This window comes from Anser brachyrhynchus (genome assembly GCF_964034855.1).
Source record: "Anser brachyrhynchus genome assembly, chromosome: 2".
Lineage (NCBI taxonomy): Eukaryota > Metazoa > Chordata > Aves > Anseriformes > Anatidae > Anser > Anser brachyrhynchus.
In genome coordinates, this window is record NC_137695.1 from 135,094,445 (window position 1) to 135,107,095 (window position 12,651).

Below are 12,651 nucleotides of genomic sequence, written 5' to 3' on the forward strand. Positions count from 1 at the left end.
TGCTTTGTGAAAGTGCTAAGCCCGATCCCACCCCAAAACAAGCTGCGTGGTGTCAGCCCCATTTGAGAATCCCAACTAGCAGACTGTTTCCCCACAGCTGTTTTCATATTTTTTAAATAAAGAATGCCTCTTCCCCAAAAGCACCTGGCAAGAACTGACCAGAGCGCCTGAGAAGAGCCGTGCTGATAGTACAGAGGGCACGTAGACTTCTTTCAGCGTAGCCTATGACAGTCTTCATGAATTAAAATTAAACTTTTTATTATTTTAGTGTCCTTCAAATAGCATGCATTGAGAAATTATTTGAGAGACAAAACCCAATGAAACACAGAGACTGAAAAGCGCCGCATCAGCTCCTTGCAGCGCAGCTCGGGCTCCTGAGGCGATGACGGTAGCCAAGCAAGGAGCCGCCGCCCGGCGGGGTCGAGCTCCTGAGGCTGCCGGGGCTCCGATTTTGCTGTCCAGCCACGGACTCGCCTCTTCCGGCCCCACCAGGAGCAGCAGCAGCCCCCTTCCCCCCTGCCCGGGAGCCGCGGTGCGGCCGCCCCGCCTGGCCCTGCGGAGCAGGCGCACAGCCCGGCGCCCGCCCCCGAGTCTCGACGAAATGGCGGCGGCAGCGGCGCTGCTGTGGCGGAGCGGTGCGCGCGGCGGCGCCTCGCTCTCCTTGGCCGGCGGCAGGCGGGTAAGGCGCTCCCGGGGAGCCGAGTGCGGGCAGGCCCGTAGAGGGGCTCCGCCAGTCCTCTCACCCGCTCTGCCCAGGCTGCCCTTGCGGTGTCAGAGCCGCCCGCAGCCGCGGGGAGCCGCCTCGCCGTGCCGGAGCGATGTCGAGGGGCTGATGGTAGCTGGGGGAGGACCCCCAAAGGGTCAGGACACCCCCGCCTCTCCTCAGTGCCTCGCAGAGCCCCTTTGTCCCCTGTTTTCCTTCAGGGTGGACGGCAGGGGCTGGAAGTGCCAGTACCGCCCTTTGGTCCCGTTGGCAGAGTTGCGGGGTGCAATTTGTCTGAAGTGCGAATGTTGCTGTCAAAGTAGTGACACGGCTGGTTCCTGTGTGGGTGTTGCTGAGGGACTTTTCTAGCGAGCCCTGCCCAGGCAGAGCGCTTCCTACAACTGACTGCCTCCGGGAGGACTTTTTGTAGTAGTTTCATGATTTACTTCCAACCCCCGGCTGAGGGGGATTTGTTTGTTCTCCTCTTCGTGTCTTTGTTTTTACCCTGTTTCCTGGCTCATTTATACTTCTCTTTACACCTGAGATTTAATTGAACGCCTAGACCTTAAATGCTGGCAAGATTAAATTGAATGACTCCTGTCAAGGAAGCCCTTTGTGAAACTGCTAATGAGACTGTAGCAGCCTCAGGAGAAGACTGCTGAATCATACCAACCTCACCGGCTACTCAGTGCTGTTAATTTATTAATCTTGGTGCCATCTTAAAGCCCATGCTGTGGCCTGCTTCCTCCTCCTTCAGCAGAAGGAGAGCTGCTTGTACGGTTTCTGTAGTGATGTGAGTAAAGGAGCGGGCTGTGGCCAACGTGTAGCACCTTTGGAGGCGTAATCTTATCCTGGGGGCAGGGGGACTCCCTATGACATCTTGGTTTGGGGTGTCTGCCATGAACTGAAGGTTTTCAGAGCCCTCATCTGTCCCTGCATACCCAAAGGGAGCAGGGAGCTGTGAAATCCTCAAAGAGAATCCTCACCCACCTCTTTCCTGGAGCCTTAGGCGTATGGTGGTATTCAGTGAAAATAAGCAAATTTGTTTTTAGTTGGGATAATTAAAAATAATCAGTATATTACAGACATTTGGTGGCAGATCTGATCAGTAGAACTTTATTTCAGAAAAATATCTTTTTTTTTTTTCTATGTGAGCTGCTTGTATTGCTTAAAACAGTTTATGGATTTTTGCATGTGTGTGTGAGAAGCTATTGCATATTAGCTGAGGAGTCCAAGTTCCAGAAATAATCACCAAAATATGCATTTAATGTAAGTGCTGTGGGACTTGCTGCATTGCTTTAGTTTCACGATAAATCCAGCTTTAGTTTGACCTTTACTTTCTTGATTTTATTCTACAGAGTGCTCCCAATTCTTCCTCAGTCTTAGTTTCTGTTTAATCATTTGTTTGGAACATGAGGTCCATTAAATCGGCAGTGTATTCCATGATTCTTCCGTCTGTTTTCACCAGTGTTACTCATACACAAGTGTATTATCACATAAAAAGATTTGCACGCACGCTTTCTCAGGCCAACTTTAAGATCTGTGAAACTTGCATCCCTGGATGTCATACCTATGGCACCTACAGATTATTCAACTACTGCTAAAAATACAATCTGTTAACTTCAGAGTTAGAAATTTGAATTAGTATTTAGAACAATAACTTGTAATATTTGTACTATTTTAAAATAGCGTTTCTTCTTGGTGGCAACTGGAAACATGTTGAACAATTTTATGCTTTTTTTTTGCAACAACATATAAAAGTAAGCATGCAGTCTTCCTAAAATTACACTTTTTTTTTTTTGTAGTGAAATAGACACATCAAGGACTCAAGTACAAATTAGTATTGGAGAAAATAAACAGAGCATGCGTTCTACTATTTTTATTATTTTTTTTTGCACTATAAAAATGGTCTAGTCTTGTCTTTCTTAGAAATGTTTCCAGCTCCAGATTGAGGTAACTTCTGTATTCTAAATAATTTGGGACAGTCTGCATTTTTACTGTAATGCTGCTGTGCCGAAGTATTTAATTCAGTAGTTATTTTAGGGCTGGATTCCATCTGATGCTGGAATGACCTAATGTTTCACAGATTGCAAAATGGCATTAGTTTGTTTAGCAGCTCCAGAAATTACTGGGACAGGTCTTTTGGAGTTTGATTCTACCTAATTCAAGCCAGTTAAAGGTAATGTTTCATTGTAGTAAAGGTTCAAAGCCTTGGCACTGCTAGTGAAGCTTTTGAATCTGTAAATGTATAGATAAGTAATTTCAAAATCACATGTACTTATTAGGGCTAAACTACTAATACTTAAAGTACAATTTGTATCTGAATCTGAAGCCTAAATCCTGCTGTAAATGTATAATTTGTTGGTGAAGGATTTCCACATACCTTAGTAAAAGTGACAGTCATAAAAATAACTAATATACAGAATAATAAAAATCACGATTAAAATATTTTTTCAATAGTTCTTTAGTTGGAATGGAACATCTAAAAACAGCTCAGGTACGTTCCTGGTTTACTATTTGTATTACACTAAAACACCTTGATGCAAATGCAATTAATCATTCTTACATTCAGTTTATAATGATAGGAAGGTAGTTATGATTGTTATCTTCACTGTCAGAAGCAAATCTAATCCTGAGTAACAATCCTGTATATGGAAATAAGAAAAAACCTTACTCTTTTTTTTCTTCCAGTTTTTCAGCCGTGGGCCAAATGTGTTACTTCAAGACAGCAATGCACCGCAGGCTGCATTCTTTTCACCTCTTCAAAAAGTGATGTTGCCACCAAATACCTTTCAAGGGAAAGTAGCCTTTGTAACCGGTGGAGGTACTGGGCTTGGCAAAGGCATGACGACAGCCTTGTCCAGTTTGGGTGCCAAGTGTGTTATAGCAAGCCGGTAAGTATTAGCGAACACATTTTAGAGCTTTCATTTAGTGTTGAATGCTGAGTGGATTGGTTTTGTTTTCTTCTTCATCAACTGGAAAAATTTATTCTGTTTACTTTATTTCAGTACACTTGTAATTATAATGTAATACTATAAATACCAAAAATCAGTTGATCTGTGTGCAAATGTCCAATGTGAAATTGTTTAGTTGGAGCTGCACCGTAACCAGCAGTAGGAAGAAATAAGCTAAACTCAGAAAAATTCTTCGGGAAACGTGGCAGCAAAATAACCCAGAGTATGACATAAATTCTGCTATAGCATAAAGGAGAATACAAAGTAGAATGACATTAGTGGACATCTTGTATTACTGTGGGTGTTCTTCGTATAGATTTTAATTGCAATAAAGAATTACAATCATTCATCTTAATTCTTAGCAAAGATAGTCCTGCTATAATTCTCTAAGCACTAGAGTAAAGGCAAGAAAAACAATCTAATTTTTAATCAAAATAAGTGTTGTGACGGTCTTCTAAGTAGTGATTCAGATATTAGTTTTAAATCTGAATGCATAAGTCCCTTCTAAAGTACTAATAGAGTAATAGCTAAAGCTAAGTTTATTATGATTGTGTACTCGGAATGGAAGCATTTTGCTAGTGTACTACACTTGACTAGTTTAATGTTAGTCTCCTACTTCAGACACTTCTGATTTACTTCTAAGTACTAATAAGACGAAATTACTTAGATCTAACTTTCAGAAAGTTAGTAACTGAATATAATTTTTATTTTGAAGTTCGTTTTGTGAAAATCAATACGCATATGTGTGCATGCATTAAATAATATTTTAAAATTTAGCTTGTATTTGCTCTGAAGAAATTAATCAGCTCTTATCTGAATTGCAATTGCATTTAATTGAAATTCACTGTCATATACTTATTTCTAGGAAGCTTGATGTTTTGAAAGGAACAGCAGAGGAAATTTCTTCAAAAACAGGGAATAAGGTAAATTTTACAGAATTGTGAATGTTATACATTAAATAGGTTGTAGGGATTTTATGCATTTATATGCTTCTTCTTCCATTGTTACACAGGTCTATGCCATCCAATGTGATGTGAGAGATCCAGTTTCTGTTAAGAATGCTGTTGCTGAACTAATTCAAGTGGCGGGGCATCCTGATGTAAGTATTTTAGTGAAAGGAAAGATCTGCAGTCTTCATTATTGAAAATACTCTGCATATGTATGAAGGAAATGACTGTGATAGAAAATCAATGAAATCTAAAGAGACTAGACAAAAAGTGGCAGAACTTCAAGATAAAGCTAACATTGACAGCTAAACCGGCTATACTTCTTACATAGTTCTTAAAATAGTTGTTGTACTTGGTTTAAGGACTAACAGTTTATTTGTAAGCAGTGGAATAGTTTCGGTGGGATTCTTTTAGTTAAGTGAACAGAATACTGCTCAAAAGTCCTCCTGAAAAGGGTGTTTTACCTGTGCTGGTATCTAATAACACCTGTTGGTTATTAATAGAATGTCTTAAATTAGAAGCAGAAATAGTCCTAAACATCTTTGGTCCTTGCTTGACTTATTAAAATACACAAAGAAGGTTCCAACTTGAAAATTAACTGCTGCTGAAATGAAGAAAAAATCTTCAGTCAAGGTAAACATCTTTTAATAGTTTGGCACAAAACACAGAGCATTGATGTTAGCCCTTTGCTCTGGGAAGGGTTGTTGTCTATTGGAGTCTAAGCAATGATAGGCCATAAATCCTGATTTCATTGTAGTCAGAGCAACTCAGATTGTGCTAGCTGATTGGAAAGTGTGATGAGGGTGTTAACATCAACGTAAAGGATATTCAGTGTGATTTAGAATGGTTTTCTGTAGATTTAAAACTGTCATCTGTTTACTATAGACATTTTGCTTTCAGCAATAGCTTCATATAAAAATGAAGGAGAACCTGATGAATTCTAAATGCGTGAAAGTACATTGAGAAACATGAGTACATGGAGAAAGTATTTCTCATAGCTGCATGCTGTATCAGTGATATAAAATAAACCAGCTCACTGTCCTGATATGTAGACATATTACTCTAGATGTAGTTTTGACTACTAGTTACTGCAGTTTCTGGCCAAAACATGTTATCATCTCCAGGTTTTAAGTGTGTGTAGAGTGGGAGGAGACTTCTTGCTCTCTTTTTAATGTTTTATTACATCAGTAATTTTCTGAATAAATATTGCCCGCATCTTGTTCTTTATAAGCATTTCCTGTCTCTTCAATTTCACTTTTTTTTTGCCTTTAAGAGAGATTGTAGGCTGTATTGAATGTCTAGTTCTTCTCTTTAGTGACAGGCACAACAGGTATGTCTATGAATACTGTAAGTCTGGGTATCTGGGACAAACTTTTCTGTTAGGACACAGTTGAGACAGTAGGGAAGGTACTTAAGTCATCCTCTAAATTTTCAGCTCTTCAGTACCGGCCTAGTAACGTAGAACAGTTTGGAAATACAGCTATTCTCTGTTTCACATCTATGCTGCAGATGTTAAAATTTCTGATGGATTATTTTCTCTCTTCCCTACACTGTACCCCATTTGAAAAGGCTGTAGTCCCAAAGCCAAGGCTATTTTTAATGTTCTACCCAGGTACAGTAAGAAGTTCCTTATAAATTCTCTGCTTTTTTCTCAATAAGAGCTATTTTTAGTAAACTCTTTTTCTTTCTGTTTCAGGTTGTGATAAACAATGCAGCAGGAAACTTTATTTCCCCTTCTGAACGACTTTCTGCTAATGCATGGAAAACTATAACTGATATCGTGCTTAATGGTACTGCTTTTGTAACGCTGGAAATTGGAAAGGAACTCATAAAAGCCCAAAAAGGTACCTTAAATTTGAGATAAATGGTAAATAAGCCTTGTAACATATTATTACTAGCTTTCCTTGTGTTACAATGTAAGGCTACATATGATTATGTATCGTAGCCACAATTTTAACACTACGTCTTTTCTAGAAAGTTCTTTTTGAGTAAAGCCATACTTAAAAATCACAGAGTAGGATTGGTTAGCAATTATTTTATTGTAGATTGCAGAGTTTGTACTAATTGTAAAAATTTGTAAAAACTGGAAAAAAAATAAGGCTTTGTTTAAAGCATGTTATTTCTTTCTTTTGGGTCTTCTATATATATCTTGGTTTCATTAAGCAACTGAATATGTGATGCTTATTTAAATGAACATCTTAACATCATAACACTTTACGTTTTCCTTCTCAACTTGTTAATATATAAATAATTAAAATTCACAGGTGTAGGATTTGACTAATAGCTCTAGCTATATTGATGAAATTAGAACAAAATACCCGTTAGTAACTACTAGGCTAGGGCAGCTTCTAAAAAGGCTCTGTAAGAGCTTGGGCCTTCACTCTAGTCAGTGATATTATGTATATACGTTGATTATCAGTAGAAGCCTGAAGGTTTAGATTAAGCTTTAGAGCCTAATCAACACCTGTTTCCACTTATATGGAAGAACTCTAACATTCATGGAAAAGGGGGAACTGAAATAAAAAGGACTTCCAAGATTGTATTTTCTTAAAATCTGCTTACAGCCCAGAGCCATATGGTTCCCTGACGCTTCAGCTACAAAATTCTGTACTGCTGAGGGTGCTTTTTACCCTATGTTCAGCGTTTGATCTTTGTGTGTGTTGTTTTTTGTTGTTTTCTTTAAATGTTTTTGCAACTTCCAGGAGCAGCATTCCTGGCTATTACAACAATTTATGCAGAGAGTGGTTCAGGATTTGTGTTACCGAGTGCCTCTGCCAAAGCCGGTGTAGAAGCAATGAGCAAGTGAGTAATAGAGCAAAATGTTTGTTCTGCTTTTCACTTCTTTGCAATAGAATAAATACAAAAAACGAGCTAAGCTAGTTAGTATAATTAATATAGTCCTCCCGTGCCATTATATCATCAGAGAACCTTCCAGCCTCCAGTATCCTAGCAAGAAAATAGCATGCTGACAGCTTCTTCCAGAAAGAAATGTTAACTGCTTGTTACTGTAATATTTTTTATCAGGGCAAAAAAGTGAAAACTGTGCACACATGTCTAAAAACAAATGTAATTATCAGGAATTTACCTGCTTGGGATTTTCATCTGTGCTGTCTTCAGTAAACTTTAAACACTTTTATTACTTTTGAATGGAATAATCTCACCAAAACCTATTTGCTGTGGTTAGAAGAGGAGAATAACAATGGAGTCAGCATTTCTTTGGTTGAAGTACTTTTGTTTACAAAGATTGTGGAACAGACTGGGTTCCCAAGTGCATCAGATGCTGGAAGATAAATTATCCTTTTAAAAAGTCATAAGGCACTTGCTGCTGTATGAGTGGCATTCACACTGGGGTGCGTGTTTTTCTCAGCATGTTTCCTCTCCCATCCCCTTTAGCCACTCTCCGCTAGTTGTTCAGTTTTTTCTTTCTTGGGGTTGTTTGTGTTACATAAACTTGCTTTCAGTGCTTTGGGAAAGGTGTTCCCAGCTGCATACTTTTGCTCTCTGCCTTGCATTGCTGTGGCACTTAACCAGAACATTAAGCCTATTAAGCTTGCTACTTCGCTGGAAAGCAAAACTATAAAAAGGGTGACTTTCTTTTTTTTTTTTTTTTTTCCTGTGGGTTTGTAAGTTGAATAAACTTCTCAGAGAACCAGAAGAGCGTTGGAGTCAATGCAAGGAAGTTAAAATGCAAAGTTGTTGTGGGGAAGTGGAGCTACATCTTTTGGCAATAACAAATTCTAAAATTTCAATTACAGAGTTTCAATAATGAGATTCTTCTGCATTTTTTTTTTCTCTGCTGGCTCTCATAGGCAAACCACCACTTAAAAGCAGTTGTTTGAGGAAAAGTTCAAGGTCTATAGTACCTTCACCTTTCTTTTGCCCTTTGTTTGGGTGGAGTCTACTTTTGCTAGTTTCATAAATAATTTTTTCCTATCACCATCTTAAATCAAGGTCTGCAATTAAAATTCAGAACAATGTGTCACATCCAAGTTACTCAGCAAACAAAAAGACTTCTGCCATTGTTAGCTATAGGACAGTCTTTGATAGAAAATAGTTCCTCCTCTGCATTTCAGCAGAAGGCATTTAATAGTTTGGCGGCTGTTTAGTAAGTGGAATTCCGTATCAAGAAAAATATGAAGAAATAAGCGATGGTTTTAATTTCTGTTCCGTAGAGCTGAATGGAACTTAAGCATATATTTTTCCAAGACGTTATGACACAGTTTCTTCATTCACCATAGTAGATGATCTATCTGAAGTACTGCTTATGCAGAGAAAATGCATAAAACAAATTTATTCTACTGGTCCCATTTTAGTATTTAAGGTCTGTTTCATGGTATTTCAAAACATGTGAGAGCTACATTGAAAATGCTGGAGATGTTTATATTTACTGGATGGTCATAACTACCAGAGAAAGACAGTAGTCTAACGGCTGTTTGTCAAGGCATTTAGGTGCCAAAGTCACCTATACTTGGAGGGAGAGATAGAATCCCTCCTTACTGTTGCTTTATCTATGATGCATATGTTAAATCAGTATTCCTCTGTTTGTGAATGTGATTTATTTTTTTTTTAACTTACAAATGTTTTTATTAAGAACAACAAAACCAAGAAAAAAATCCTTAAGTGGAAATACCTGTTTCAGGACTCAAATTTTAGTATTTACACGTTTGATTTGGTTTTGAATATATATATATATATATATATACACACACATATATATATGCACTGAGTAGCATTATTAAAGTAATTGTTCAAAATATTGATGCGTTTTGTTAATGAATTTTTAGGTCTCTTGCGGCTGAGTGGGGTAAATATGGCATGAGATTCAATGTGATTCAACCAGGTCCAATAAAAACAAAGGTACATAGCATGAAGTGAAACACAGCCTTGAATATGCTTTGTAGTAGAGACTTACCTTTAAGATAGTCTAACCCCTTCTATAACCGTTACGTTAGGGTATAATTTCCTTAGAAGTCCAAGACTGCTGGAATATTGAACACATTACTTATTAATAATACATTTGTAACGTGAATTTCTTGAACTTACGAAACTTGTTCTTGCCCCTTCTACTATGCTAATATAAAACAAACTTTTTCTTAGTGTTTCGAAGGAGGGAAATACCAACATATTTTAATGTTCTTTTTTAAATATGGATTTGAAGAATGTACATGCATAATTTGTCAAGTGAGTTCTTATACTTGGCAGAGTACAACTGCCTTTTTCTGTCTGAACTCCTAATTCTTAAACAAAGCATCTCAATTCTGAAATTTCAGAGTCTCTTTTAGGTGTATGAGAACAGAATCTCACTAGTTTTGTTGAAAAGCACAAAACTAGAAAGAGAAAAATAAGTCAGCAAGAAAATGTGAAGCTTTGGTAAGAGTGAAAAGGAGGATTGAAGGGTTTGAAGGAGGTAATCCAGACCAGCTGGAACAGGAAGAAAAAAGGAAGCAGTGCTGCAAGAGAAGAGAGAAGAATCCCTTTCACATAGAGTCCAAATATTACAGTTATGAGTTCTAACAGCTAATAATGGTATTATGGCTATCTATAAAATGTTCCACAGTTGGTTTTGCTGTTGTTTTGGGGGGTGGGGCAAAGGGTTGTTTCTTTTCTTTCATTTTTGTTTTGTCAGTCTTAGATGCTACACTGTACAACTTAATTTTACCTTTTTGACTGTAAAGATAGATAAGTAACAGTATCAGCAGAGTTGTAAGAATGTTAAAACAACATTACAGCTCAGACTGAAAGTTCTCCAGGTTTTGTACCAAGTGGATTTTTAGTCAAGAGTATTAAAAAACAAACAAACAAACAAACCGCCATGTGATGATATTTATTCTTTGCTTCCAGCCTCTGATAGTCTGTGGCCCAGAGAGTTTGATACAGCTGGTATCTTTTCATATGGTAGTCATCTTGATGGATTTTTTTCTTCCATTAGTTTGTCCTGTTCCCTTTTGAATCTATATAAATTTTTAGCATGTGCTATATCATGTGGCAAGATCACTTTAATTTTCAGATTTCAAAATTTTTGGCAAGATAACTACTTTAAATGTCAGTAATGCTACCTCCTGTTATTTTTTTAATCTAAATTAATAGCATATCTCCCACTTGAGACACTATATTTTCATAGTAAAGTATTACGTTTGTCATACTGGTTCCAAGTTCAAATTCCTCTGAAAACAAAAATGCAGATTTCGATTACTTAAACCAGCATATTGCAAAATCAAGGCTTTCCCCCTTAAGGGCTACACCTGTGTCTTCAGAAAATGCTTCTGGACGTCATGTTAGGAAAAGGAAGAAGCATACAAGAGGAATGCTATTCAGCTTATAAATTGGCATTTAAAAACATGTCTATAGAAAATGTAAATGGCATGAGTAGAGCCATGATTACAGAAATTACAGTGTGCTTTAACTCTCATAACTTCAGTAACTTAAGAAAAACATTACTAATGTGTTTCTGATTTTTGCCTGAGGAATTTGTTTCCTTGTGAAGGAGCCAGGAAGAACAAAACACTCTATTTCCCATTCAGTTCTAAGCTATTCAAATATTAAAATGTAGAGTGAATTAGTTTAGTTCTAGCTATTGCAACAATTTAACTGAATCTTTTTTTTTTATACTCTGTGCCACATAAAATTTCTGTTGCTTTTGCTGCTGCTCATTTCCCCTCCTTCCTCTCCCCTGTCTATGCAGCAATTTTGAGTCTTGTTTATTTCCTCAAGTCTATATCAAGGGTGTTTTTGAAAACAACCCCCCTCCTTTTTTTTGTGGATAGATGGTGGGTGACTATACCAACCAAATGTTTAATTCCACCTTGCCACCCTCAGTAGACGCATATTAGTAAAACAGTGATAAATTCTGTTTTGTTTCCTGTATTCTTTTTTATCCTGCTGGTGTAGATGGTGTAGACATTTTGCTCACAAATTTTAAGTTCCTTATTAAATTTTCCATAGAGTCAGATTTCTGTCTAGTTTTAATTTCTAATGTAGTTAAAACATTTCTTTCATATGTTTCTCTTAAATCTCAGGGTGCTTTTAGCCGCCTTGACCCAACAGGCGCATTTGAGAAGAAAATGATTGAGAGGATTCCCTGTGGCCGTCTGGGAACTGTAGAAGAAATAGCAAATCTTGCTGCCTATTTCTGCAGTGACTATGCAAGCTGGGTTAATGGAGCAGTAAGTTACAGTTGATCTTGTTTATAAAATCAACATGCTGATGGTATGAGTTTTGCTGATGTTTTTTAAAATGTTGGTTACAGTATAGTATTTCAGAAATTAAACAAAACTGTTACTTTGAAGCTTTGCAATCATTAACCTTTTAATTGTATTGTATGGTGGTTAGTACTTTTAAAGAAGAACATAAAAAATATTGAATTACGTTATTTTGAGCATGGATTTTAGTTTTTGTTCTGAATCAATAAAAATGACTTTCACAGTTCAGAACAAGGAAATGCTACAGGAAAACCACTTATTAAATATACTGTTTATGTTTTCTCTAGGTTATTAGAATGGATGGTGGAGAATATGTTTCTATGGCAGGAGAATTCAATGAGTTGAAAAAGGTACTAAATTTCTTCCCTGCTATTTTATGTTCATGTACTTGGATATGCAATTATTATATGGAATTCCAATAAAATGTTCTTTTCTTTTTTAGGTTACCAAAGAGCAGTGGGATATGATGGAAGCAATGATTAGGAAAACAAAAGGCTCTTAATGTACCTAACTGTATGGTGGTGAATTCTGGAAATGAACCACTACTTTTTCATGAATATTTAGAAATAACCAAATGAGAAATAGCCTTAAAAATCTTTTGTATGCTGATTTCAATAAAATATTTGGAAATTGTCATGTTTTGAATATAGCTTGTTTTTTTCCATCTGTTTTTTTCCAATGAGTTATCAGTCATAAACCAACAGTTCATTAAAATTTTATTGTTCTATGGTTAATGTCTTCTGTAGCCATGCCATGATCTACATTTTTAAAGAATATTTCAGAGGATTCTTTGGTTTCTCATGTCTATGCAAGTATTTCTTAATATTGTAGCTCCGGTAGGATTTGAA

General features: G+C 37.2%; 1 protein-coding gene across 1 annotated transcript; it reads left to right on the forward strand.

The window, feature by feature from the left end:
* Positions 1–220: 220 nt before the first annotated feature.
* On the forward strand, positions 221–12,436 carry DECR1 (2,4-dienoyl-CoA reductase 1). Its single transcript, XM_080580744.1, has 10 exons — positions 221–679; positions 3,395–3,597; positions 4,523–4,580; positions 4,670–4,756; positions 6,301–6,448; positions 7,307–7,406; positions 9,389–9,461; positions 11,621–11,767; positions 12,091–12,153; positions 12,246–12,436. Exons 1-10 carry the CDS (start codon positions 383–385, stop codon positions 12,303–12,305), a joined length of 1,236 nt encoding a protein of 411 aa, XP_080436870.1. The 5' UTR covers positions 221–382; the 3' UTR covers positions 12,306–12,436.
* Positions 12,437–12,651: the final 215 nt, after the last annotated feature.

Coding starts and splice junctions, on each gene's coding strand:
- DECR1 (XM_080580744.1), top strand. CDS start 383: ATGACGGTAGCCAAGCAAGGAGCCGCCGCCCGGCGGGGTCGAGCTCCT. Junction 4,581..4,669: donor CTTCAAAAACAGGGAATAAG/GTAAATTTTACA, acceptor ATTGTTACACAG/GTCTATGCCATCCAATGTGA. Junction 9,462..11,620: donor CAGGTCCAATAAAAACAAAG/GTACATAGCATG, acceptor CTTAAATCTCAG/GGTGCTTTTAGCCGCCTTGA.